This window comes from Kogia breviceps, chromosome 10 (assembly GCF_026419965.1).
Source record: "Kogia breviceps isolate mKogBre1 chromosome 10, mKogBre1 haplotype 1, whole genome shotgun sequence".
NCBI classification, from domain to species: Eukaryota; Metazoa; Chordata; class Mammalia; order Artiodactyla; family Physeteridae; genus Kogia; species Kogia breviceps.
This window is the reverse complement of record NC_081319.1, coordinates 84264389-84289831: the sequence shown is the minus strand read 5'-3', so window position 1 is coordinate 84289831 and position 25443 is coordinate 84264389. Positions and strand designations below refer to the sequence as shown.

The window sequence follows — 25443 nt, the reverse complement described above, 5'->3', positions numbered from 1 at the left end:
AGCTCAAAAGACAGCAGGGAGAACCACCTAGAAATATGCCTTTATCTGTGCACACAGAAACAGGACCAGCCCCTATGAAGCATCAGTCCTTGGGAGAGGGTGTCTTGGGGGGTGACAGGAGGTCCTGGGTCATGGCTTCCACATACCACGTAGGCAGGAAGGCATGGGGTGCATCTCGATGTTCAGACACCGTGACTGGGCTGCCAGGCTCCCAGGAGAAGAGGTAGACGAGCCTGCGGGGGCAGATGGAGTCCTGAGTTGAGGGCTGGAGGCCGAGCTTCTGGGACCCAGAGGGGAGGGGCAGAGCTGAATGCCTCACCTGGGGTCATCCTGGACAACTGTGTTCTGGGCGAAGCTAAGGAAGGCAGCACAGAAGTTCATGCACACGGAGGGATTCCAGCCATCAGGGTCATTCTGGAGAAAGCCCAGGAGGAGGCAGAAGACTGGCAGTGAGGGCGAGGGTGGGAGAAGGGGAAGGTGGACTACAGGTCCCTGGACACTGGACCTGTGGTCTTGCCACAGGGGGATACAGGTGGGAGCTGTGACACCATTGCCTTACCCTGACGTATTCAAACATCTCCATGGTACGAAAGGTCTTGAGGGAACAGACAAAACCCTCTGGGTTACGGAAGCCAGCAACAACGTTTGGGACCCCCGGAAGGAACGACTGAGCCCACCATTTCAGGAGCTTCCGTCTGTCAGGAAAGGCAAGGGGTCAGTGGGAACCCCCCACCACCCTCCAGCCTCCTCCCCTTCCCCCAAGTCCCTTTCCCAGCTGTCAATTCTAGGCTCTCAACCTCCCCACCCCCATCCTGAACCTGTAGAAGCTCTTCCGTTGGCCAGGGCTGTGCATCTCCTTGGAGGTCTTGAGCTCCACATAGCAGGTGGGGGGCTGTGTGCTTGGGGCCTGGGGGTCTATGCAGTCTACCTCCCCGGAGAAGAGCAGAGGATGGTTTCCCAGGCGGCTGCGTAGCACAGAGCAGAAAGCCACGTTGGTGTTGACCTCCCCAGAGGGATCTGTGGCGCCTCCAGGTTTGTCTGCACGAGGGGAGAAACAGCAGCAGGGCTAGGGTCTCAGTCTCTGGGGAAGGGGGAGTGGGCCACAGAGCTGGGGGCAATTCTCACCTGCACACATGTACTGCTCAAACTTGTACCCCATGTACATAAACTCCTGGAGGAGGGGTGGCCGGGTAAGCCTCTGAGCCCGAGCAGCCGGCGTCTCTACCTCACTCAAGTACAGTGTCCCCTGGAACCGAGAGGCTGCCAGCTGCCAGCCTTCCTGCCGCTCATATGGTGTCGTCAGCAACTTTGTCAGGTGCCCCCGCCACGTCACTATGGCCCCTGCCAGCCAGCCTGGACCCCTGAGAGGGAGGAGTTAAGGGCTGAAGGTCTGACACAAGCATTAGCGCACACGGCTCCTCCAAAGAATAGCCTAAGGGCTGACCCCACTCCCGCTTTGGCTCTCCCAATTTTAGAGGGTAGGTGTAGGTCTCTAGAGCTACTGGTGTGCTTTGCTTTGCTCACCCCTCTAGCCGGCCTCGGTGCTCCAGGACCCAGCATAGCAGGTGGTCCAGCCTCTCTTGGACCTCTTCATCCCGGGGCCGGTATCGATCAGGGTATCCGTCTCTGAGGTCAAAGTTGGGGCTTTGACCATTAGTGGGAGGTGGGCAGTAGTACCGCAAGGCTCGAGCATCTCCATGGTACTGGCGTTGTGCATCCAGGGAAAAGCAGCCCAGTTCAGAAGGGCGCCGGTAGAAAGGAAATGGTCCAACGTAGAGGGCAGGGTCTGTGGGCAGTGAGGGTGCTGGGAGGAGGAGCTTGTTCCAAGGCTCAGCTACCTCTAGCTTTCCGGCTTGTCTCTTGGTCCCTCTGGACTCCATGAGGTCCTGAGAGACCACGGGAAAGTTCCCTTTTTAAAGAGAAGGGCTGGAGAAGAGAGACTTCTAGTCAGGACTGAGCGAGCCTCCTGACGGCCAGGCTCTGGCTTTGAAACATGCAGGCCCCATGTCCTCAAACAGAACCATGGCCAGGTGCACATCACACCTTTTCCCTTGAACTATACCCCCAGCCCCAGTTCCTCCAAACGCAGTGAGGTTAGGAAGGATGTTTGGGCTCAGATCAAGGATCTGGTTACCTCAAATCCCGCCAACCTCGACTTCCACCTTCACAGAGCTATGACGTCATGGCAGGTACGTCACATGTCGAAGAGGGACGCAAAGGTAGTCCGACCCCCGACCCCCGCTCTCGATGACGCAATCACTCAGCGACAGTGGCGGCCTAACCCTTCTGGGGGTGGGGGGGCCTGTGCGCTTTACACCAGGAGGGAGATCACAGCACGGCCACCGGCGCCCCTCCGCACCTCCCAGGCTTCCCCGGACGTGAGGCTCTCAGAGGAAGCCAATCAGCAGCGGACGTGGGGCCTCAGCCAATGAGGGTGGCGCTGGTATCTGCATTGGCACCGCCCCTCCCAGCAAGGGCCAAAGGGATGACAAGTTGACGCCCCTTTCGTCACCGATTCGGCCTACTAAGACCGGGCTGACTGGTCTCTAAGGAGGCACGCCCGGAGAGACCGTGCGTCACTGCTCTGCGCCGGGTGACTATTTTCGTGTTCTCTTCCTTCAATATCTATCTACCTCTTCCCCGCATCCATAGGATCCCGGGATATGAGCCGGAAGAGGCATCGCTTGGTCCCGGAGGCCTTCGGACTGAAGAGGCGGCGAGAAGGAGGGGATGTAGAGGCAGATCCTTTGCGGGGAGAGTCAGGTAACTATGGCAACCCCGGGGCGAGGCTAAAGACCCGCAGCTGGGAGCGGCCTCGCCTCTGGTAACCCTGTATGTTGGGACAACAGCTCCCCCAGAGTCGTACCCCCGCTTCTCCCCGCCCCCGTTCACGTCTCAGTGACCCGGTCTCTCCTCCCAGGGTCGGCGCGCGCGGCAGTTGCGGAGCTAGTGCGGCTGTTCCCGCGAGTCCTGTTTGAGGATGCGCTACCGCCCATCGCGCTGAGGAGCCAGGTGTACAGCCTAGTGCCCGACCGGACGGTGGCTGACCGGCAGCTGGTGAGGGGCGTCAGAGCGACCGACAGAAGGCGCTTCCGTGCCTTGCGGGCACTTACGAGGTTCTCCCCGTCACTCACTCGGTCCACCAGCTATTCTGCCATTCAGCAAGCGTTGGTCCTTTCTGGGCCAGGCATTGTGCCAGGCACTGCGGTGCCAAGGAGAATGCTACAGAGAGCGTGCCAAATCATGAAGGTGGAAGAGCGAAGCTTTTGGAGAAACTGAGTCACCGGGCGTGGTTCGAGCCTACAGCGCTAGGAATGCAGGCAGACATCAGATTAGGACAGGCCTTGTACATCAGTATTTCCATCTTCCATTGAAGGCGGTGAGCTGGTAGAGAATGTTCAACAGGAGAGAGAACGGTGTTTTGCATGGATTGGAAGCGGTGAGATGAGGTAGGGAGATCAATTAGGAAGATATTGCAGCTGAGAACAGGTGAAGGCCTAAATTAGGGCAGCGTATAGGGAGGGAGAGGATGGGTGAGGAATGTGGAGAGTGGGGAAGAGGGAGGAATCCAGAATATCTTTCGGATTTTCTGGATGACTGAGTAGTTGGCGGAGTGAATGGAGTAGGAGAACATTGAATTGTTGGGGGCAGATGATGTGTTTGATTTTGCACAAGTTGAGTTGGAGGTGCTTGTGGGGCATCCAAAGGCAACTGTGCAGTAGACAGTTGGGTGAGGGTTTGGAGAATTCTGGGCCACTGATACAGAACTGGAAGTCATCGAGATGTGAGTAGTTGTTCAGTCTGTGGATGTGGGTGAGATTGGTAGGAAGAGGGAGGAGAGGAGCGGCTTTTAACCTTTTCACAAACTTTAGAAGATACTGAAAGCTATGGCTCTCTCTCCAGAAAAATGCATATATGTCACATATATATATATATATGGCATATGTACAATTTGGGGGGGCAGGGGGGTTGTTTCACAGATCCTCTGAGGCCAAAGGTTAAGGACCCCAGGTTTGCAGTGACAGATAATAGAGCCAAATTCCCAATGCCGGGAGATACCAGCATTTAAGGCAGTGTTTCTCAAAGTATGTCCTGAGTTCTGCATGTACCAAATTACCTGGACTGCTTATTCAAAACTACAGGTTCCTGGGACTCTCTCAGTGCGAATGAATTAAGATTTCTTGAGGTAGGACCTTGGAATCTACATTTTAAAGCTACTGCCCCAAGTGATTCTTAATGTGCCTTAAAATTTGTGGTTCAGTGGCAGTGTTAGAACCTGTGATTCAAGGCGGTGGTCTGTGATGAGGTCAAGTAAAATAATATCCAGTTGGATTTAGCAATTGGCAACCTGGCAGGAAGAAAGAAGAGAAGAAAAGGCAGATGGAGACTAGCTCCAGTCTCTTAAGGGAGCAAGTCAGAACCGCTCCTTAGTATTTGTTGGTTTTAACCTATTGGTGTTAGCTTAAATTTTAGAAAAGCTTTAAAATTGCACAAAAGAAAATACAAACACATGCAATTTAAAGAATGTTTATAAAGCAAATACCCACTTAACCATCACCCAAGTCAGACTGTACAACACAGCCAACAACCCACATATATCGTTCTCTGATCAAAATGTCTTAAGTCCCTGGGAGGTGACATACTTGGCTGGTATGATAATTATTCCCTTGGTTTTCCTTATACCATCTATGTGTTTATCCATAAACAATATAGCTTAGTTACCTACTTTTGAACTTGATATAAACAAAATCATACCATATGTATTTATTTACATCTTGTTTCATTAGATGAATATTTTTGAGATTCATCCAAGTTGTTACATGTAGCTATATTTAATTCATTTCCATAGATTTCCATTTTATGAATATATCCCATTTTGTCCATTCTAGTGGAAGAAATTGTATTTTTTAAGAATTTGTCAATTTCATCTAAATTTTCAAATTTATTGGCATGAAGTTTGTAATCTCATTTTATTGTCTGTAGAATCTTGAGTGATGATCCTTTTTTCATTCTTTATATTGGTTATCTGCTTTTTCTAGGTTCCCCTTTCCCCCTTTTTTCTTGGTCTGTCTCACCAGGGTTTATCAATTTTAATATTCTTTCAAAGAATTATCATTTAGCTTTGTTGCTCTCTCTTGCATGCATGTTTTCCAATTACTGTTGGGTTTATTTTACTTTTTTTCCCCCATTAATTTTTATCCTCTATTCTTTTCTAATAGATGCATGTCGAGCTATAGTTTCCCCCTAAGTACTGAAATATATCTATATCATCTGTCAAGTTCTGGTATATGTTTTCATTATCATTCATTTCAAAATATCTTCTAATTTCCTTTGTGACTTTTTTCTTTGACTTACTGGGTTGATTAGAAATGTATGTCTTACTTCATAAACATTTTCTAAGTACCTTGTTGTTAATGATTTCTGGCATAAATGATATTATGGCCAGAGAACGTACACAATATGATTTCAGTCATCTGAAGCTTATTGAGACATGCTTTGTGCTATATGGTCAGTTTTGCTAAATATTCTATGTGTTTGAAAAGAATGTGCATTATTCAGTTACTAATTTCCTAGTAACTAAAATTATTGAAATCTTTCATTTCCTCACTGATTACTATTTTGTCTGTTCTATGAGTTTATACAAGTTGGATTAATGTACCTTTGTGATTGTGGTTTTGTTACTGGCTCTTCAAATATTTCCCATACCTTATTATCTCTTTCCTTTTTTTTTTTTTTTTTATATTTTGTTTATTTATTTATTTATTTTTGGCTGCATTGGGTCTTCCTGAGCGGGGGCTACTCTTCATCGTGGGCTTCTCATTGCGGTGGCTTCTCTTGTTGCGGAGCACGGGCTCTGGGCGCACGGGCTTCAGTAGTTGTGGCTCGAGGGCTCTAGAGCGCAGGCTCGGTAGTTGTGGTGCATGGGCCTAGTTGCTCCGCGGCATGTGGGATCTTCCTGGACCAGGGCTCGAACCCGTGTCCCCTGCATTGGCAGGCGGATTCTTAACTACCGTGCCACCAGGGAAGTCCCCCAATTACTTCTATGAGTTCTTGTTTTCACATAGATATTATATTAGTCTGGTAATTCCTTATTATCTTGTGAGCTCTTTAATGCTTAAACAATTTAAAAATAATATTTTATGCAGCATTTTACTTAATTTTCAGTGGGTGAGTTAGTCTTGCTATATTCCTGGAAACACAAGTCCTGGTTTATTTTTTTTTGTTTTAAACATTTTATCCCATATTCCTCTCCACCTTCTCCACACAAAATCTAGACTGTTAATCCTTGAGGGCAGGGCCCATGTCTTAATCACTATTTTATCTTAGTGTCTGCCTATGATTAGTCTTAGAAAATATGTATTGATTGTTTAACAGATAACTGATAAGGTGGGTGGGTGAAAGACTAATTGGAAGAGACTATTTGGTGATCCGCTTGATTCTCTCCCCATAATTTTTCCTTTACTTAGAGAAAAAACTCCCCAATACTTGCAAACAAAATCTCCCTGCACAGAAGTGTCCAGAGTATAGAAGAGCATCTTACCCTGACACCCTTCTTTTCATTGTCATCTCTGTGGAGACAGAAGGCGCTTCAAGAGCAGGGGGAGATCAGAATCATCCAACTAGGCTTCGACTTGGACGCCCAAGGAATCATCTTCACTGAGGACTATAGGACCAGAGTGCGTGTGACTGTGTGTGTGTCATGGGGGCCAGGGGAGGGGGTACAGGGAAATTAGGGAGTGGAAATAAAAAGAAGAGAGACAAATCCTCCACCTCACATCTCACAGAGAGGGCACAGGTCTCTGGTAAGTACTGGTATGAGGGAAAGGAAGAAGAGGAAGAGGAAAAGCATGAGAGGTAGAAGGACCTGAGCGGGAGGAAAAACATAGGAAGAGAAATGTTGTCCTGGGGATAGAGGTCAGTGGGGGGTGACAGTGGGACCAGACCTTGTGTCTCATTTCTGGTTCCAGGTCCTCAAGGCTTGTGATGGCCGCCCATACGCTGGCGCAGTGCAGAAGTTTCTGGCTTCAGTACTTCCAGCCTGTAGTGACCTTAGCTTCCAGCAGGACCAAATGACACAGACCTTTGGCTTCAGGGACCCAGAAATCACGTGAGACCTGCGGGACCAAAAGAATCAGGCATCTGGCCCCTCCCTACCTCCCTCCAGTCCCATCCAGCCCTGTCCTCTTTCTTTTGGTGAACCTGTTAAAAACGCCCGACTCTTCTTTTTAATAAAATGACCTAAATTTGTGCTCCGCCCCCAAGAGAAGAGGCCTATCCCATCTGGGGCCTTAGAAAGAGCCCTGGACTAAAATTTAAGAGATCTGGGTGGCTAATCAAGGAGAGAGAGAGGCCTGGTAGGAGCCATAAATGCCTGATGGGAATCATGCTGAGACCAAGGGAATAGAGAATGGTAGGAGCTGTGATGCCCCAAAAGCATTCACGTTCAAAAGAACAACAACCGGGCAAGGGCTAAATAAAAATATCATTTCAAGAGGCTGGGTCTGCCTCCAGCTCCCTACTTTGTAACCCATGGTATACATGAAAGCATTTTATAAACTTTTTTTCGATAAGATGTGGGAAGAGCTATGGTGAGGTGTGCGTAGGTCGTGGCAGGAGCTCGGGAGAAAGGCCTCTGTTTCTCCCTTGGTGGTGGGACTGAGAGTGGGTCAGGGCATGTGGTCAAGGAGGGCTTCGGAGAGGAGGAGCTGTTTTAGTGAACATGTAATAATAACAGGAGAAGAAAGAGTTGGGGGAGGGCGGTCAGGTAGGAGAACAGAGCAAGCAAGGGCACGGGGCACTGAGCAGCGTGGTGTGAGCAGAGAACTGCTGCAGGCTGGGCTTCTATCATCCACTCCCTTTGCCTGGGTGCCCAGGCTTCTGGAGACTTAGTGTCCAAACATTAGTGGGCGGGAGGAGAGAGGGTTCTCAGAGCCAATGCCTCATCTCCCCCTTCTTAGGCAGCTGGTGAATGCCGGGGTCCTCACTGTCCGAGATGCTGGAAGTTGGTGGCTAGCCGTGCCTGGAGCTGGGAGATTCATCAAATATTTTGTTAAAGGTATCCTGTCTGCAGCTCAGGCCCACAGTCCCTCAAGAACACTTTTTGGTGACCCCTCAGGCCTCCAGGCCTTACTCACCTTTCCCCTCTCCCGTGCCACCTCTCCTCCAGGGCGCCAGGCTGTACTCGGCATGGTCCGGAAGGCCAAGTACCGGGAGCTACTCCTTTCAGAGCTCCTGGGCCGGCGGGCACCTGCCGCGGCGCGACTCGGCCTCACTTACCATGTGCATGACCTCATTGGGGCCCAGCTGGTGGACTGGTGAGTCTTGCCCCCCAGCCTCTGGCAGGTGACAGCGCAATGACCCAAGGTTGGATTTTCTCCCCGCTCGTGCTTCATTCACTAGCAAAGCCCAGCTCCTCTCTCGCTCTCTGGAACCCGGGAACATCCTCGGCCAGATTCTGAGTCCTCCTCAGACCTTAGGCCTAGGTATCTGGCTCCAGCCTTGTCTTTCTCTTGCACAGTGTCTCCACCACTTCTGGAACCCTCCTCCGCCTGCCAGAGACATGAGGATTCTGCTCGTCGTTGCACAGCTCCCCAGAGTGGGGAGCAAGGGGCCCAGGAGTGCTGGCCGCCCTGGCTGAGACAGGGTCACCTTGGGAAGGCTTGGGAGCCAGGAGGAGAGTTGGGTTTGCATCTGTGCAGGGGGTCAGATGTGACTGCTGCTGTTTACCTGGGCTCTGACCCAGTGGGGGGTTTGGGCAATGCTTCTCTGCCCTTTCATGGAAGTGGAGCCAGAAACGTTGCCAAGGCCATGGCTGCTGCCTTTCATGCAGCAAGGTGCTGCCATTATTCTGTCTTGGGATAGGGAGGAGGGGTTTCTGGTGAGGCTGCCGAAGGAGGACAGGGTTCTTTTCCCTACATGTTGGGTTTAAACTGGCAAATAAAGTACTTCTGCCTGTGATATTTTCTGGATGTCTTTTGTTTAATGTGACACGTCTGTTCGGGCACCTCTTTTTGGGGGTAGAGGTAAAGCCAAAGTTGGGCCTGAGCTTTACCTCATTGTTCAGAGATTAAAAAGGGACACTGAGGTCAATTCCCCCTCTGGGGTGCTGCGGATGTTCCTGATCTCTGAAACCAAAGAATTTCTGTTAGAGGCTTTCAAAAAGCAAAAACCTAGTGTAGTTCAATTTTTATGGGGGTTATAGTAAAAGGCAAGTCTCTTAGTACCTTGTTTGGTGGGACCAACAAAGGAGCCACGTGTCTCTAGCCGCTTGCTGAGCCATGCGGGGGCCCTCCTGCACCTATGTACGTGTGTATATGCTATATGCATACACACGCCCAGAAACATGCAGTAGGTGGAGGTGCCCAGGGCATTGGGATAAGAGGGGTTAACAGGGAAGGACTGAGTCTCTCTCTGGGCCATGATTTCTTCAGATTCCCTCAGAGACCCAGGTGCCCCCCTCCCAACACTGGGCCTGGGGCCAGTTGCAATTCTTGGTTGTCATGTGGTTTCCCGGCTTAGCTGGGCCGGGGGAGGAGCAAGGTCCAGAGTCAACTCTGCTCCAAGCCCTAAGTTTACCAGAAAGGAGCAGGCGGACCAACGGGTCTGATCCCTCTTGGGTCCTCCAGCCATGAGGCTCCTCTGGGGGCTGATCTGGGCATCTGGCTTCTTCACCTTGTCTCTGCAGAAGCCCAGGTCTTGGACACAGGATGCTGGAGAGCTCGAGCTGGGCCAGGGCTGGCGAGGGGAGAACAGGCGCAGAGGGACCTGATTCAGGGGTGGTGGTGGAGGGGCCCGAGGGGAGGCCGGCTGCTGACGCTCACCTGTTCTTCCCAGGTTGCTCCTGTTTTCTCCTTCTGTGGTTCACCTAGGGGTCCCCCTGTCAGTCGGGGTGCAGCTCCAGGATGCTCCTTCGGGACAGGTAGTGAGAGGATCAGTGTTCCTGAGAAACCCATCCAGTGTTCATGAGCTCTGCTCCCCAGAGGTGGATTTCAGCCTCAGCTCAGACAAAGACTTCATACTCCTCAGCCTCCCGGTAACTGGCCGCCACTCCCTCCTGCTGCTGCCCAGCGCCCCCCACTCTGTTCTCCTCTGTCTTGTGAACATCTTTGTCTTTTCACCAGCGCCCCCCCCACCCGAGTTGTCTTCCCTGTTTCTGTCTCAGGCTCTGTCTTTTCCCTTCTGCTGTGTCTCTGACCCACTCCTGCTCCCTCTTCAGACCTCCCTGAAAGGCGCGGAGGACTGTCGCCTCCATCTCCTCCACAGAGCCCCCGAGGTCCAGCTGGTTGCCCAGTCGCCATGGCTAACAAACAGACAAACAAACAGGCAGGGTGTCAACCTGTTCTTCTCCTCTCGCCGGGGGCACCTCTTTCTGCAGACTGACCAGCCCGTTTATAACCCTGGCCAGCGGGGTGAGTCTCAGCCCCAGGGCCCTCATCTTTCACTTCTTCCCAGCCCCTCGAGTGAGAAAACCCGAAGTGCCCCACAGGAAGGCTGCTTTGCAAATATTTGCTCGCTTCCCCATCGCTTCCTGGGAGGGATGGGGGGCCCAGGGCCCACCCTCCCTTGGCCCATGGCCTCCTGCTCACCTCCTCGCCCTCCATTTCCAGTTCGATACCGAATCTTTGCTCTGGATCAGAAGATGCGCCCGTCCACTGATACCCTCACGGTCACGGTGGAGGTGAGTCCCTGACCTCTGACCTTCCTGATTGGCGAGGGCTGCTGATCTGACCTCCTACCGTGACCCCTTCTACTCCCATCGCAGAACTCTGGTGGCTTCCGCGTGCAGAAGAAGGAGGTGTATGTTCCCTCCTCCATCTTCCAGGATGACTTTGTGATCCCAGACATCTCAGAGTGAGCTCCCCTCTCCTGCAGATCGCCCCCACCTACACCTCTCCAACTCCCACTTCCCCCAGATGTCTGCCTCCAACACAGGGTCCAGTCCTGAGCTCCCTGAGCCTCTGGTTCACCCCCGCAGCCCTCTTCCTAGGGACCTGGGTCACTGACTCTCAGTGAGCCTCCTGCACAAGTGGGCTGAGTCCCTCCCTTGTCTTTCCTCAGGCCAGGGACTTGGAAGATCTCAGCCCGATTCTCAGATAGCCTGGATTCCAACAGTAGCACCCAGTTTGAGGTGAAGAAATATGGTGAGAACTGGAGACATGAGGGATAAGCACAACCCCTTTCCTGCAAGGAATAAAGGGTGGGAGGAGAAGAGGGGGCATTGCACGGCAGGGGCAGGGCAGGGGCAGGGCGATGAGGCTGCCACAGACCAAAGGGGAGGGGAGTTTTAAAGGGTCCTTTCACGAGAGTCTGACCTGCCCTCCATTCGCCCTGGGTCAGTCCTTCCCAACTTTGAGGTGAAGATCATTCCGGAAAAGCCCTACATCCTGACAACGCCTGACTTTCTTAGTGAAATCCAAGTAGTCATCCAGGCCAGGTAACTCCCCCTCTAGTCCCTCACGCTGGGCCCTGCTCCCAGGGCTCCCCATTCAGTATGAACGTGCTATGGAGCCCCACTTCCCTCCCTTGCCCCAGGCCTCCTCCCTCTATTCCATTATTTCCTCCAGCCCTCAGCCCAGCCTCCTCCGAATCTCTCTGTGGTGGCAGGTACATCTACGGGAAGCCAGTGCAGGGGGTGGCATATGTGCGCTTTGGGCTCCTGGGTGAGGATGGTAAAAAGACTTTCCTTCGGGGACTGGAGAGTCAGACCAAGGTAAGAAGGAGGGTGGGGGGTGCATGGGGAGGTGAGGAGAGTGAGGGAGGGTGAGGAGGTGAGGTGGGAGAGTCAAGTCTCATTCCCTGTCCTGTCTTCTTCTTTGCCCCAGCTGGTAGATGGCCAGTGCCGAGTTTCCCTCCCAAAGGCTGAGTTTCAGGGTGTGCTGGAGAAGCTTAATATTAATATTAACGACCTCCCAGGGCTGCACCTCTATGTTGCAGCAGCGATCATTGAGTCTCCAGGTGAGTGGCTTCCCCTGATTATAACCCCAGACCCTCGCCTCTGACCTCTGAGCTGACCCTCTGTTCTCCAGCACCAACACCACCCTTCTTCCCTTCATCTGAGACCCAAAGCCAGGAAAGACCCAAGAGACTATCTCTCTACAACTGATTTCTGGGTGGTTTCTGGGGAAGGGGAGCTTCCCCGTCTCAATGTATTTTTTTTCACCCATCCATCTATCCACCCAACCACCCATCCATCCATCCATCCATCCATCATCCGTCCATCCATCCATCCATCCATCCATCCAGCAGACGCATGTTATGCACCATCTGTGTGCTGTGTCCTGTGTTGGCCTCAGCAAACATAGAGATGGATAGGAGGTGTCTTGTGCCCTGAAGAGTTGAGCCTTGTGGGTGGGAAACACTTGAGAGCCACCCCCCGCCCCGGGCTCTACTTTCCCTCTCTCCCCAGGTCTCTGTCTCCACCTCTGTCCGCCCCGTGTCTTGCAGGAGGGGAGTTGGAGGAGGCAGAGCTCACATCCTGGCGTTTCGTGTCATCTCCCTTTTCCTTGGATCTAAGCAAAACCAAGCGACACCTTGTGCCTGGGGCTCCCTTCCTGCTGCAGGTTTCTTCTGGAAGGGGGAGGATGAGCAGTGGGGGGAAGGGGCGGGGGTGGTCAGGAGGGCACAGGGTCTCACTGACTGTGCCCTTCCCTCCACCCCTCCCACCTACCTAGGCCCTGGTCCGTGACCTGTCAGGCTCACCAGCCTCTGACATTCCTGTCAAAGTTTCTGCCAAGTTGTCTTCTGGATCTACTAAAAACCAGGACTTTCAACAGAACACAGATGAGAGCGGCCAAGTCGTCGTTCCCATTATTGTCCCTCAGACCATCTCAGAAGTGCAGCTCTTGGTAGGATTCCCCCTCAAGGGAAAGGGTGGGCTAGGAGAGAGGGTTCCCAGGCTGGGGGGAGAAGCTGGGTGCCTGGGTCCTTGCCACTGACCCTGCCACCCCTGCCCGTCTCTCCAGGTGTCTGCAGGCTCCCCCTATCCTGCCATAAGTAGGCTCACCGTGAAAGCCCCCCAGTCCAGAAGATCCGGGTTTCTGTCCATTGAGAGGCTGGATCATCGACCCCCTAAAGTCAGGGACACTCTTAACCTGAACCTGCGAGCTGTGGGCATCAGTGGGAGCTTCTCTCACTTCTACTACATGGTGTGCATGATCTGGGTTGCAGAGGAGGACAGGGGTGCAGGAGGGTCTAAGGCAGGAAAGAACCCTTGGGGTGGGGTAGCAGTTTCAGGGCTGAGGATGTGCAGTGAAGAAGACACTACTCTCGCCCCAGATCGTATCCCGGGGCCAGATCGTGTCTGTACATCGAGAGCCCAGGAGGGACGTGACCTCTGTCTCCGTGTTTGTGGACCATCACCTGGCGCCCTCCTTCTACCTTGTGGCCTTCTACTATCATGGGGGCGTCCTGGTGGCCAACTCCCTGCGAGTGGACGTCCAATCTGGGGGCTGTGAGGGCAAGGTAACTGGCACCGGGAGAGATGGTGTGTGTATACGCTAGGGGGGGGTTAAGAGAGAAGGAAGACAGGGTGATTGCAAACAGGGCGTGGATTTAGTTTGGGGTACACTGAAGTTGCACAAGACCGAAAGAAGTTCTCCCCACTCTGACTGCCCCCCACCTCCTGCCTCTGCCAGCTGGAGCTGAACGTGGACGGTAGCAAGGAGTATCGTCCTGGGGACACTGTAAAGCTCAACCTGCAAACCGATTCTCCAGCCCTGGTGGCCCTGGGAGCTGTGGACACGGCTCTGTATGCTGTGGGCGGCAAGTCCCATAAACCCCTCGACATGGTCAAGGTTTGTCAAGCCCCTCTCCCGAATCCTCCCTCCCCTCCATGGCTCACCCTCCTGCTGCCCTGAGCCCTGGGCCCTGGGCCAGCAGGTCGATCTCGCTCATGGACGCCTCCCAGTCCTCCCTGAAGCCTGGGCCCCCGTGGCCTCTGTTTCCCCACTCTCTGTGTCTCTCGTACTTGTCCGTACCCTGCCCTCTCCCCTGCACCTGAGCGGCCGATCGTGCCTACAGGCACTTTGTCTCTGCGACATCCCTGCCTTTTCTCGCCAGGTCTTCGAAGCTATGAACGGCTATGACCTTGGCTGTGGTCCTGGGGGTGGGGACAGTGCCCTTCAGACGTTCGAGGCAGCTGGTCTGGCCTTTTCTGATGGAGACCAACTGACCCCAGTCAGAAAGAGTGAGAACAGAGGCGGAAGGGGAGCGGGTGGTGGGAAGATGGAGAAGAAGGAGGGGCCTGAGGGGGTGAGACAGGAAGAGGAGGGGTGGGAAGGGCTGGGCCGGGAGAGGGCAACAAGGAGGGGATGTGGGAGGCCCTGCGCCCCACAGCTGGCTGCAGTCCTGCTCTCTACCAGGTCTAAGATGTCCCAAGGAGACAAAGGCCCGGAAAAAGAGAAATGTGAACTTCCAAAAGGCGATTCATGAGAAGCGTGAGTTGTGGGTGCCTGTGAAGCTCTCCACACTTGGGCCCAAGGGTCAGGTGCGGGTCTGCCTTTTGGCTCCTCTGCCGCTGAGAGAGCCAGGACATGGTGTCGGGGCCAGAGATCCAAGTTCTGGGGTCGAAGGTGGGTGGGCCGGGGGCTCTCTCCTTTGGCCTCTCTTGAGTTCCCAGTCTCCCAGAGTGAGTCCTTGTGTATGTCGAGGTCAGGCTGGGTGAAGAGGTGTGTCTCCTTTTTGTTTCCTTGTGCCCGCCCTCACCTGGCCCTGCAGTGGGCCAGTACGCTTCCCGCGTAGCCAGGCGCTGCTGCCAGGACGGGCTGACGCGGCTGCCCATGGCACGCACCTGTGAGCAGCGGGTGGCCCGTGTGCAGCAGCCGGGCTGCCGGGAGCCCTTCCTGTCCTGCTGCCAGTTTGCTGAGGGCCTGCGCAAGAAGGCCCGGGCGCGGGGCCAGGTGGGCCTTGCTCGAGGTGAGGGGCTGAGTGGGGCCGGGGGACTGGCAGGGGCACCTGGAGGGGAAGAACGACCCCCTCCTCATCGGCCTCCACTGTGGTCCCTAGCCAAGGAGCTCCTGCAGGAGGAGGACCTGATCGATGAGGATGACATCCCTGTGCGCAGCTTCTTCCCTGAGAACTGGCTTTGGAAAGTGGAAAAAGTGGACCGCTTCTCCCAGTGAGGGCGTGTGGTGGGCCTGGCCTTGTCTCTGGGCTGTGTCTGGGGCAGCTCAGCGTGTGACAGGCCTTCTCACCTTTCCCACCACGCAGATTGAGACAGCTGCTCCCGGACTCTCTGACCACGTGGGAAATCCATGGCGTGAGCCTGTCCAAAAGCACAGGTGCAGTCACCCTGCCTGGGCCTACGGCCTCCCTCTTCCATGCCCCCTTGACCCAGGCTCCCTGCTTAGCCCTTTGCCCTTAGTACAGGAAGGAGGAGCAGAGACCTGGAGAAGTCTGCACCCCATGCGCAGGGGCTGCGAGGCCAGAGAGCAGGGGTGGGAGGGGGTGGGGTGGGGTGACGGAGGCGGGGGGAGCTGGGGCAGCTCCTCGCCCTCACTCTTGGGATCCCGTGGCTGGGATGCCCCCAGGCCTCTCATATGTGCCCCCTCTCTCCATCAGGCTTGTGTGTGGCCACCCCGGCCCGGCTCCAAGTGTTCCGTGAATTCCACATGCACCTCCGCCTGCCCGTCTCCATCCGCCGCTTTGAGCAGCTCGAGCTGCGGCCTGTCCTCTACAACTACCTGGATACAGATATGACCGTGAGGCCCCTCGGGGGCTGAGCTCACGGTGTTGGTGGAGGTGGGCCTGGGGCAGGTGAAGGGTGGGGAGTCTAACTGGGCTGGCCCTTCCTGTCTTCCTGCCCCCAGGTGAGCGTCCACGTGTCCCCAGTGGAGGGGCTGTGCCTGGCTGGGGGCGGAGGGCTCGCCCAGCAGGTGCTGGTCCCTGCGGGCTCTGCCCGGCCCGTTGGTTTCTCTGTGGTGCCCATAGCGGCCACTGCTGTGTCCCTGAAAGTGGTGGCTCGAGGATCCTTGGATTTCTCTGTGGGGGACGCAGTATCTAAGGTTCTACAAATTGAGGTGAGTGAAACACCCCTGAATCTAGGTCCCCAGGCTCCCAGATTTATCCCCCATTCTGGCACCCTCCCTGCTGGCCAGGCCAGAGGATCAACACCCAAACCCAATGCTTTGGTCTGTTTGCACCGTCTACAATTCTGATCCAACTCTGTCCCTGAAGTTCAAACTCTAAGTCCTGAGGAGTCTGCACTGGGAGGGGCAGGCTGTAGCCTGTGTGGTCTCTCACAGCTGTGTTTCCTCCGAGACAGAATGAAGGGGCCATTCACAGGGAGGAGACTGTCTATGAACTCAACCCCCTGGGTGAGTGACACCCACGCCCAGCCATCAGTGTCCTAAGGGGATTGTAGGGGGCAGGGGATATGGACAGCAGAACAGACTGCCAACTTCCCTCATCTCCCCAGACTCCCGAGGCCGGACCTTGGAAATTCCTGGCATCTCTGATCCCAATGTTATCCCTGATGGAGATTTCACGAGCTTTGTTAGAGTCACAGGTGGGAGTGTCCTCCAGTCCCTTCCCAGTGGCCACCCTTGGATTCATGTGAAACCTGCGGACCCCTGTTTGATCCCATGACTCCATGACCCTCTGACCTCGGTCCCCCAGACCTGCTCTCTGATCCTTAACCCTCTCCCTCCCTTATAGCCTCAGATCCATTGGACACTTTGGGCTCTGAAGGGGCCTTGTCACCGGGAGGCATGGCCTCTCTCCTGAGGCTTCCCCAGGGCTGCGGGGAACAAACCATGATCCTCTTGGCTCCCACGCTGGCTGCTTCCCGCTACCTGGACAAGACAGAGCAGTGGAGCATGCTGCCCCCTGAGATGAAGGACCACGCTGTGGATCTGATCCAGAAAGGTTCTGGGTGCTGCGGCAAGCAGGAATGGGGGCCAGGAGAGGGCAATTAATGGAAGATGGGCAGCCTAGGTGGCTAGAGTGGGGAAGGGAGGGGGTGCCCAGTGGAAATGGGGAGCGTGGCCTCGGCACAAGTAGCAGGAGAGTCAGTGTCACCTCAGCAGCTGCCTCTCCTCTCCAAGGCTACACGCGGATCCAGGAGTTTCGAAAACCGGATGGTTCCTATGGGGCTTGGTTAAAGTCGTACAGCAGCACCTGGTGAGCTTGGGAGAGTGGTTCTGGGTTTCTGAGAGGGGCCAGGGCTGGTGGGGGCAGAGGTGGGTACTATGGGGAGGGGGGTAAAAAAATAACCAGCAGCCTGGTGGAGGGAGCAGGGCCACGTCCCCTACAGGGACCAGTCCCTATTCCTAGCCCTCCCTTCCTCCCCTCTAGGCTCACGGCCTTTGTGCTGAAGATCCTGAGTTTAGCCCAGGAACAGGTGGGCGGCTCACCTGAAAAGCTGCAGGAGACGGCCAAGTGGCTGCTATTGCAGCAGCTGGCTGACGGATCATTCCACGACCCCCATCCAGTTATACACAGGGCCATGCAGGTACAGGGCTGGGGGGCTGGGAGGCTGGGCCACGGAGCACGGGAGGGAAGGCGCTCCCTGCCCCTCCCCTCCTGATTGACGTCTCCTTTTCTTCCCCCTTCAACCAGGGGGGCTTAGTGGGAAATGATGAGACTGTGGCGCTCACAGCTTTTGTGGTCATCGCCCTTCACCATGGGCTGGCTGTCTTCCCGGACAAGAATTCAGAGCAGCTGGAGAGAGTGGTAAGGCACCCAACGTGTGTGCCCTTTGCTGATCCCCTTTCTCCTCGGGGATCCAGGTGTCCAGCCCGCACACCTTCCTCCCCACTTTCTTCCAGGAAAACTCCATCTCAAGCGCAAACACCTTCTTGGGGGCAAAAGTAGGTTCTGGGCTCCTGGGGTCCCACGCAGCCGCCATCACAGCCTACGCCCTGTCGCTGACCGAGGCCCCTGAGGACCTGCGGGATGTTGCCCACAACAACCTCATGGCCATGGCCCAGGACACGGGCGGTGAGGCGGCCTTGGCAGTGAGCCTGGGGCTCGGAGAACCTTGAGACCCCTGAGTGTGTCCAGAGGGAGAAACTGAATGAGTGAAGACACCCGGAGGGAATCAGAGCATAAGCAGGGATGGCTGGGGTAGAATCAGGCGAGCCTGATGCGGGGAGCGTCAAAGGGCCAGACAACTAAGATCCTCCCCCTGTTCACCTGTGGGTCTCCTTTCACTCCCAGATAACCTGTACTGGGGCTCAGTCACCAGTTCTCAGAGCAATGTCCTGTCACCCACCCTGGCTCCTCACAGCCCGGCAGACCCCGTGCCCCAGGCCCCGGCCCTGTGGATTGAAACCACAGCCTACGGCCTGCTACACCTGCTGCTTCGGGAGGGCAAGGGCGAGCTGGCCGACCAGGCTGCATCCTGGCTCGCCCGCCAGGGCAGCTTCCAAGGCGGATTCCGCAGCACCCAGGTAGGGGCTGCCCTGGGGCTCTGGGGGTGGGTGGTCCTTGAGACCAAGTGCCTGAGTCCTGGCCATCCTCCCCAGGACACGGTGATGGCCCTGGATGCCCTGTCTGCGTACTGGATCGCGTCCCACACCACCGAGGAGAAGGGGCTCAACGTGACCCTCAGCTCCGTGGGCCGCAGTGGACTCAAGACCCACGTGCTGCAGCTGACCAACCACCAAGTTCAGAGGCTGGAGGAGGAGCTTCAGGTGAACCATTCCCTCACCCGCGTTGCCAGGACCCCTGCGCCTACCTCGGCCGGACCAGAAGCCATCCCCTGTCCCCCACCCCTGCAGAATCCCCACGGCACCTCTTTCTGATAGCTTTGTGGGAAGACTTACTGGCTCTGCTACCTGTAGAAAGTCACCCAGCCTCTGCGCTTCATTTTCCTGATCCGAAAATGAAACACGCAGAGTCTACCCAACAGGGATTTTTAGGAGATGGCAGTGAGATAATGCAGGTGAAGGTGAAACTTTGTGGAAAAAGCGAGCTGGGGAGAGGAGGTGGGGTTGTTTTTAGGGAGGAGATAAGTCGGAACAACAGGGTGCCATTCTGACATCTCTTTCCCTTTTTTGTTTCCAAAAGTTCTCCTTGGGCAGCAAGATTAACGTGAAGGTGGGAGGAAACAGCAAAGGAACCTTGAAGGTGAGAGCTGGCAGCGCTGGCCGCCCGGGGCCCAGCAGGGTGAAGCCGGGCTGTTCGGTGGCAGAGCTACCAGCAGACCTCACGGCTGCGGAAGGAGGAGGAGACGCCGGAGTTCCCTGCGCTCCGTCCTGGGCATGTCCCCTCACTCTGGGCTCCACCATCTCTGGGTGCCTGTCGTCCCCTTCCCCCCCTCAGTGCTGATGCGTGAACACCTGATGCCTCAGCCCAAGCCTGTCCCCTGAGCTCTGGGCCTCTTTGTCCCACAGCACCTCAGACATGGCCGTGCCCCAAACTCCTTCTTCCTCCTGGGTCCCCTTACCTGGCCGATGGAGTCTCTTCCCTGCAGGAGCCCAGCTGCCACTCTGGGGGCCATCTTAGTGCCCCCCCCATCCCAAGCCCCTCCTTATGACTCCAGTAACTCCTCCTCTGCCTTCACCCCAGCCCTGCCCACCTCCGCAGCCAGCCAGATCCACCCGTCCACACAGGCCTCCTGCCCTTGAATGGGCCTCCCCTGCTTCTCGTCCCACGTGACAAACTCACTCTCCTCCTTCAAGCCTCGGTCGGAAGCCTTTCCTGAACTTTCCATTCCGGCCTCCTCTGTGCACCACGTACAGTGCTCGCGCCCAGGCCGGGTCCCCGCTCCCCACTCTGTCTCACCGTCTAACCCAACACCTGGGCCCGTTTGTATTTCTGAGCTGGTCTGGGATGGGGATGAGAAGGGGCTGAAGGCCTCAAGTCCCTCAGCCCCGGGAGGTGCCCTTCGGTGTGGCTCTGGAGAGACGTCTGTGGCCCCAACTGTCCCGTGTCCTTCCCCCACCCCTTGCTGAGCCAGGTCCTTTATACCTACAATGTCATGGACGTGAAGAACACGACCTGCCAGGATCTTCAGATTGAAGTGACGGTCATGGGCCACGTCGAGTACACAAGTGAGTGTTGGGGTCAGAGGCCGTGGGTCCCTGGGGGGCTGGTGCCAGGCCTGAGCCGCAGTGCTGTCCCCGCGCAGTGGAAGCCAATGAGGACTACGAGGACTATGAATATGAGGGCCTTCCAGACAGCGGGGAGCCAGGGGCCCGCTCCCAGCCCGTGACACCCCTGCAGCTGTTTGATGGACGGAGGAGCCGCCGCAGGAGGGAGGCCCCCAAGGTGGCTGAAGAGCAGGAATCCAGGGTGCAGTACACCGTGTGCATCTGGTGAGCTCTGGGGGCTGCACTGGGTGAGTGGGGTGCTGTGGGCTGGCCCAAGGCTGGGGCCGGGTGTCTGCAGCCTGACACGGGGCGACCCAGACGACAGGGCATGTGTCTCCACAGGCGGAATGGCAAGGTGGGGCTGTCGGGCATGGCCATTGCAGACATTACCCTCCTGAGTGGATTCCACGCCCTGCGGGCGGACCTGGAGAAGGTGTGGCCAGACACCCAGAGGCACCTGTGCCCTCGGGAGCCCCGCGCCGTCCCCGCGGCACCCCAGCTGCTGAGCCCCTCAGTGCAGGGGGGCCCAGGGCCACCTCCCTGTGACCAGCTCCCCTTCCCCACAGTTGACCTCCCTCTCTGACCGTTACATGAGTCACTTTGAGACCGAGGGCCCCCACGTCCTGCTGTACTTCGACTCGGTGAGCAAGGAGGGTGACAGAGGGGGGCACATACGGCACCGGGTTTTCTGAGCTTGTGTTAAGAGGTTTCTCAGGAGGCAGCTGTATCAGCGTCTAGTGCGCTTAGAGAGAACTTGTGATGTGAGCAGGGAGACGGGACAGGAGTGGGCCAGAGCAGAGGCCGGGGAGACTCCCTGCTGCCTGTCGGCGGGCAGGGGCTGAGCCCCTTGTGGCTTGGGGGCCAGTGCCAGTGCTTGGGGTGAGGCTTTTGTAAAGCTGAACTTATTCAACTTGAGGGGCTGCTTTTTGTGTTTTTTGTCGTTGTTGTCTCCCTTCCTGGTTTTTGTGTTTTGTTTTTGATATTAAAGTGTATTCTGTTTTTTTTAAATGAGGGTGGTCCTAGACGAGTGGTTTTTGTTTTTCCACAGCCTTATTCGGCTAACACAAAGTTATCGACCCTCTGACAGCCCTCAAAAATGTTTTTTGAACATTTACTGTAACGTCTTGGAGAAAATGTAAAAAAGGCGTGTTAATGCTGTGATACCGTTAGCCAAGTGTTTGTGGGTCGGGGGAGACCGTCCCTGCCCTGTGTGTGCAGAGGGGACAGACCCTATTAGCTTGAGAAGGCAGGTAGAGGAGTCTGGTTGAACACAATGGAAAGTGAGGAACCAGGAGGATTTCAGGTCGGGGAGCTGACCACGCAGCTTAGGAGGGAAACCCGCGGGATACCAGGCTGGACTGGACCAGTGTGGGCATGAAGAGAGGGCTCTGGGCCGTGGAGGACGGGCGGAACGGGAGCACCAGCTGTCAGGTTATGGCAGATAAGGCAGAGGCCTCAGCTGTATCAGTGAAGGGAGGCTGTCAAGAGGGTGAGTGCGCTTGGAGCACAGAGGCAGAAGGAATTTGGAGAATTTAGTACATCCTGCAAAAATCCCAGTGCAAGAGTAAGGCTGAAAGTTTGGTTTGGGAATCGGGGGAATCGCCAGTCTGAAGGGTTTGGGGAGAGCCAGGGAGTGGTGAGACCTCCAAAGGGGAGAGCAGAGGAGGGGAAGGGCCAGGGCTGGGGACTGTGCTTCTGGGAGGGAGGGAGAGGCATGTCAGAAGTGACCAGGTCAGAATCAGGGCTGGTCCAGAAGCTAACCCCGAGCTTAGAGAGCGTTTCATGGAGAATGTGTCCATGATGTGAGACTCTGCAGAGGGGCCCAGGGCTCTGGAGACTGGGATGAGGTCACCACGTGGGCAGTGAAGTCACCAGAGACCTTGGGGAGCAGTTTTTAGAAATCCGGAGGCTGGAAGGTAACAAACCGTGAAGGACACTGACGATAAGATCAACCGGAACTGAACAGGCCAAGGAAATACGTCAGAGCAGCCTGCAGGGCCCAGAGGTGGGTGCCTGACCTTTCCGCCCTCCCCCGCCCACGCCAGGTCCCCATATCCCGGGAGTGCGTGGGCTTCGGAGCGGTGCAGGACGTGGCCGTGGGGCTGGTGCAGCCAGCCAGCGCCGTCCTGTATGACTACTACAACCCTGGTAAGCACACCGGGGACACTCGGGAGGTTTGGGAAGGGCGGCAGGGAAGTCCTGCGGCTCCACGGGACTGGAGAGCAGAGAGGGGGGCCTGCGCCCTAACGCCCTAACGCCCCGGTCTGCTTTTTCTCCAGAGCACAAATGTTCTGTGTTTTACGGGGCACCAACTAAGAGCAAACTCTTGTCCACTTTGTGCTCTGGTGACGTCTGCCAGTGTGCTGAGGGTGAGACCCAGGGCCCAGGGGCAGGGGTGGGAAGACGGCATGGCTGGGGCCTGCACTCGCTCATCTGGGCCCCTGACTTCAGGGAAGTGCCCTCGACAGCGCCGGGCCCTGGAGCAGGGGCGGCAGGATATGGATGGTTACAGGATGAAGTTCGCCTGCTACTTTCCCCGAGTGGACTACGGTCAGTCTTCCCGCCTGGGCCCCGGCCCTGAACCTGACCCACCCACCCTGACCCACCCTGACCCACCCTCAGGGTCTCTTTGGTTGCGCCTGCTCCTCTCAGGCCCATGGGCAACCGCCGTTTTGCTCTGTGCTGACTTACAGCCCTCTCAGCCTCGGGCTAACTAACCTTCCCTGCCTTCTCCTAAACCCCCATAGGCTTCCAGGTTCAGGTTCTCCGAGAAGACAGCAGAGCTGCTTTCCGCCTCTTTGAGACCAGTATCACCCAAGTCCTGCACTTCAGTGAGGAGACAGATAAGTGGGCGGGGCTGGAGGGATACAGAAGAGCTGAGCTCTGGCTTTGGGGCCTTCGCGCCTGGAATAGTGAGAATTCAGCCATTCTGAGCTCAAATCCCCTCAGCCTCTTAGAAGTTCTGGGCTGGTCCATAAACAGGAAAGCAGTCGCACCTCCCCATCGGGAGCGGTGAGGGTCAAATGAGAGGCTCGGCCCAAAGCCCCTGGCCCCAGTGCTGTCCAACCCTTTCTCTTCCCCTCTGACAACGCCTGTGGACGCTTTCCCCCCAGCCAAGGATACCAAGGCCACTGCTGGTCAGACCAGAAACTTCCTGGTTCGAGCCTCTTGCCGCCTTCACTTGGAACCTGGGAAAAAATATCTGATCATGGGTCTGGACGGGACCACCCATGACCTCAAGGGAGAGTGAGTTCTCTGGGCCCCTCAGTCTCTTGCTCTCCTCACGCCCCACGAGTGAACTGATCCCCTGTCCCCTCAGAAGCCAGGTGCCTCGGGCTCTTCCGCCTGACCATCCTCCTGACCACGGCTGCCTGCCCCTTCGCCCCTGCAGCCCCCAGTACCTGCTGGACTCGAACAGCTGGATCGAGGAGATGCCCTCGGAGCGCCTGTGCCAGAGCACCCGCCAGCGGGCAGCCTGCGCCCAGCTCAGAAGCTTCTTCCAGGAGTACGGCACGCAGGGCTGCCAGGTGTAAGGGCTGCCCTCCCATCTTCCCCAGAGGAGCCGGAGCCAGGGAAAGATCACGCCTGGATCACTGCTGTGCCCGGCCCCCCGCACGCAGCCCCAGGCAGCCCCAGGGACTCAATAAAGGCCTTTGGCAGCAAAGTGTCAGTGTGTAGCTCCAGGACTGAGACCAGCGTCCCCACTGCCCCTTCCAAGGGTCTGGGGGGCCCAGGCCAGGGTTTGCATAATCTTAGGCTCTCAGAGCCTGGGTGACCCTTGCAGTGTCCAGCTCTGCCTGAATCCCCCCCTCCCCCAGATGACCCCCTGGGAGCTCAGTCCCTCATAGTGACCGCCCCAGGCAGATCACCCTGCACTCCGAGGATCCAGTGTCCACACCAGAGCCTCCCTTTCCCTGTGCCTGCAGGACACTCCCAGCGCCCATGCAGCCCGTCACTGTGGCCTCAGCTCTTCTGCTTCGTGAGCAGCTATCCAGCTGCACGTCTCCCACTCTGTCCTCATGCAGTCGGCAGTTCTGGGGTCTTGCTTTAAGCTGAGACCTGGTCTGTTGAAAGCCCGTTTGCCACTTGATCCCTTTATCAGCGGTATTAGGTAACTTTCCCAGAATTGTGCAACCCTCAGTCCGATGATGTCTTCATCCAAAGACCGACTGCCCTTCTACTGGGGTCAACCCTCCCCACCCGCCTGCCTCGCTCTCCGCCTTTGGCAGCACCCCTCGGGTCTGCAGGGCTGACCTAGAAATTCATCTAGAGAAATTTGCTGAGATCAGTTTTGATGAAAACTGAGACAGCTCAGCAGCCTGCCATTCAGTCATTCAACAGAAATTTGTGGAACTCTCACTCCGTGCCATGCCCTGTGCCAGGCCCCCATCCTCTGTGAAAGGTGTGATGTCGGGGAGCTACATGGTCCTGTGGGGCACATAGTTTGGGCATCTGACCCGGTCTGGGGGAATGTGAGAAATGGGCAGGGGAGGCTTCCTGGAGGAGGTGACATCTAAGTGGGATTCTGAAGGCTGAGGAGTCAAGCAAAGAGAGTAGGGGTAGATGAGGGTATTTGAGGTAGAAGAAAACATATAAAAGACCCAGAGGCTGGGGGCAGGGCAGAGCACATTCGGGGGCACTGCGTGTCATTCATCACGTCTGGAATTTGGATTTGGAGGTGGTGTGGAAAAGATGGGGTTGGCAAGGTAAATGGTGTCCGTTTATGAAGGGACATTCACAGGCATGCCAGCATTCCAGGTCACTCTCCTTTTGAATGGATCCCCTCCTATTCCATGCAACTTTGAGAAGTTCTGACCTTCCCCAGTATTTCCGAGGCTTCCGAGGGCTATTGTCTACATGGCCTGGTCATTGCCCATCAGATCTCTCCTGAAAGCTGGTCAGCATGGTGGTGGCATAAACCCACCTACGAGAGCCAAAGAGTCAGCTATAGTTGTCAACTATGAGGAAGGTGCCAGCTGTTGCTACCCAATCCCAGAAGTCCCATGTTTTCTCCTTCCCAGTCCTGGGCATGGATCCAGGCTGAGCCTGAGCCTCTTCCATCAGGACCCCCAGAAGTTGACCCTTCAAGCTAGTGGGTAGCACAGCTGGAATCTCGACTCAGGCTCTCTGGCAGCATAGCCTTGCTCTGGTTAAAGCTCTGAGGTCGGTCCACAGAGCCAGGGATGGGGAATTGGGGGATGCGTGGACCGCAGGTCATCTGCCAGCCCTCACCCCATCCCCTAGGTGCCCCAACGTCTCACGGAGCCCTGCCTCCCCTCTTTAGCATGACCTCTCCTAAGCCCCTCAACTGCCTCCTCACGCATAAAAGTGGCCCCCGATAGCCCTACTTGGTCCACTAGGACCCCACCCCTTGGGGCAACGGCTCCCAGAATAGGGCTGGGCCCCTGAC

The 25443-nt window shown here is 56.0% G+C and overlaps 3 protein-coding genes across 6 annotated transcripts; 2 read left to right on the top strand and 1 right to left on the bottom strand.

Moving 5' to 3' along the window:
• Positions 1-21: 21 nt before the first annotated feature.
• DXO (decapping exoribonuclease) lies at positions 22-2389 on the bottom strand. 2 transcript variants are annotated; one of them, XM_059077493.2, is made up of 7 exons: positions 2135-2389; positions 1525-1926; positions 1126-1361; positions 819-1038; positions 560-695; positions 320-414; positions 22-233 (listed from the first exon to the last, which is right to left on the bottom strand). In XM_059077493.2, exons 2-7 carry the CDS (start codon positions 1878-1880, stop codon positions 83-85), a joined length of 1194 nt encoding a protein of 397 aa, XP_058933476.1. In that variant the 5' UTR covers positions 1881-1926; positions 2135-2389; the 3' UTR covers positions 22-82. The 2 variants fall into 2 exon arrangements, with proteins under 2 accessions (XP_058933476.1, XP_066862517.1); XM_067006416.1 differs by having other exon boundaries at positions 1525-1886; positions 2135-2388.
• A 118-nt stretch (positions 2390-2507) lies between these two features.
• On the top strand, positions 2508-8958 carry STK19 (serine/threonine kinase 19). Of its 3 annotated transcripts, none has more exons than XM_059077495.2 (7): positions 2508-2763; positions 2921-3057; positions 6582-6677; positions 6969-7108; positions 7959-8056; positions 8168-8315; positions 8519-8958. In XM_059077495.2, the coding sequence occupies exons 1-7, from the start codon at positions 2664-2666 to the stop codon at positions 8562-8564; spliced, it is 765 nt and encodes a 254-aa protein (XP_058933478.1). In that variant the 5' UTR covers positions 2508-2663; the 3' UTR covers positions 8565-8958. The 3 variants fall into 3 exon arrangements, with proteins under 3 accessions (XP_058933478.1, XP_058933477.1, XP_066862519.1); XM_059077494.2 differs by having other exon boundaries at positions 6468-6677; XM_067006418.1 differs by lacking the exon at positions 6582-6677.
• Positions 8959-9526: 568 nt separating this feature from the next.
• LOC131764655 (complement C4-B-like) lies at positions 9527-23697 on the top strand. Its single transcript, XM_059078163.2, has 41 exons — positions 9527-9693; positions 9835-10033; positions 10217-10409; positions 10608-10678; positions 10763-10851; positions 11059-11141; positions 11338-11434; positions 11605-11710; positions 11823-11955; positions 12445-12560; positions 12672-12845; positions 12963-13145; positions 13276-13461; positions 13635-13793; positions 14059-14185; positions 14361-14435; positions 14716-14913; positions 15004-15115; positions 15208-15278; positions 15559-15698; positions 15807-16016; positions 16262-16313; positions 16415-16504; positions 16654-16863; positions 17043-17118; positions 17293-17449; positions 17557-17670; positions 17766-17937; positions 18157-18389; positions 18465-18632; positions 19009-19068; positions 19901-19994; positions 20072-20258; positions 20376-20466; positions 20600-20674; positions 22079-22181; positions 22313-22402; positions 22485-22583; positions 22781-22864; positions 23147-23279; positions 23425-23697. Exons 1-41 carry the CDS (start codon positions 9629-9631, stop codon positions 23564-23566), a joined length of 5217 nt encoding a protein of 1738 aa, XP_058934146.1. The 5' UTR covers positions 9527-9628; the 3' UTR covers positions 23567-23697.
• The last annotated feature ends 1746 nt before the right edge of the window (positions 23698-25443 follow it).

Excerpts from the sequence above, each read along its gene's own strand:
- LOC131764655 (XM_059078163.2), top strand. The coding sequence starts at position 9,629 with ATGAGGCTCCTCTGGGGGCTGATCTGGGCATCTGGCTTCTTCACCTTG. Across the intron at positions 10,034-10,216 it reads TCATACTCCTCAGCCTCCCG|ACCTCCCTGAAAGGCGCGGA; the intron begins GTAACTGGCCGC and ends CTCCCTCTTCAG. Across the intron at positions 22,584-22,780 it reads CTTTCCCCGAGTGGACTACG|GCTTCCAGGTTCAGGTTCTC; the intron begins GTCAGTCTTCCC and ends AAACCCCCATAG.
- DXO (XM_059077493.2), bottom strand. The coding sequence starts at position 1,880 with ATGGAGTCCAGAGGGACCAAGAGACAAGCCGGAAAGCTAGAGGTAGCT. Across the intron at positions 1,362-1,524 it reads CACCGAGGCCGGCTAGAGGG|GGGTCCAGGCTGGCTGGCAG; the intron begins GTGAGCAAAGCA and ends CCTCCCTCTCAG. Across the intron at positions 696-818 it reads CAACGGAAGAGCTTCTACAG|ACGGAAGCTCCTGAAATGGT; the intron begins GTTCAGGATGGG and ends CTTTCCTGACAG.
- STK19 (XM_059077494.2), top strand. The coding sequence starts at position 2,664 with ATGAGCCGGAAGAGGCATCGCTTGGTCCCGGAGGCCTTCGGACTGAAG. Across the intron at positions 2,764-2,920 it reads TCCTTTGCGGGGAGAGTCAG|GGTCGGCGCGCGCGGCAGTT; the intron begins GTAACTATGGCA and ends CTCTCCTCCCAG. Across the intron at positions 8,057-8,167 it reads CATCAAATATTTTGTTAAAG|GGCGCCAGGCTGTACTCGGC; the intron begins GTATCCTGTCTG and ends CCTCTCCTCCAG.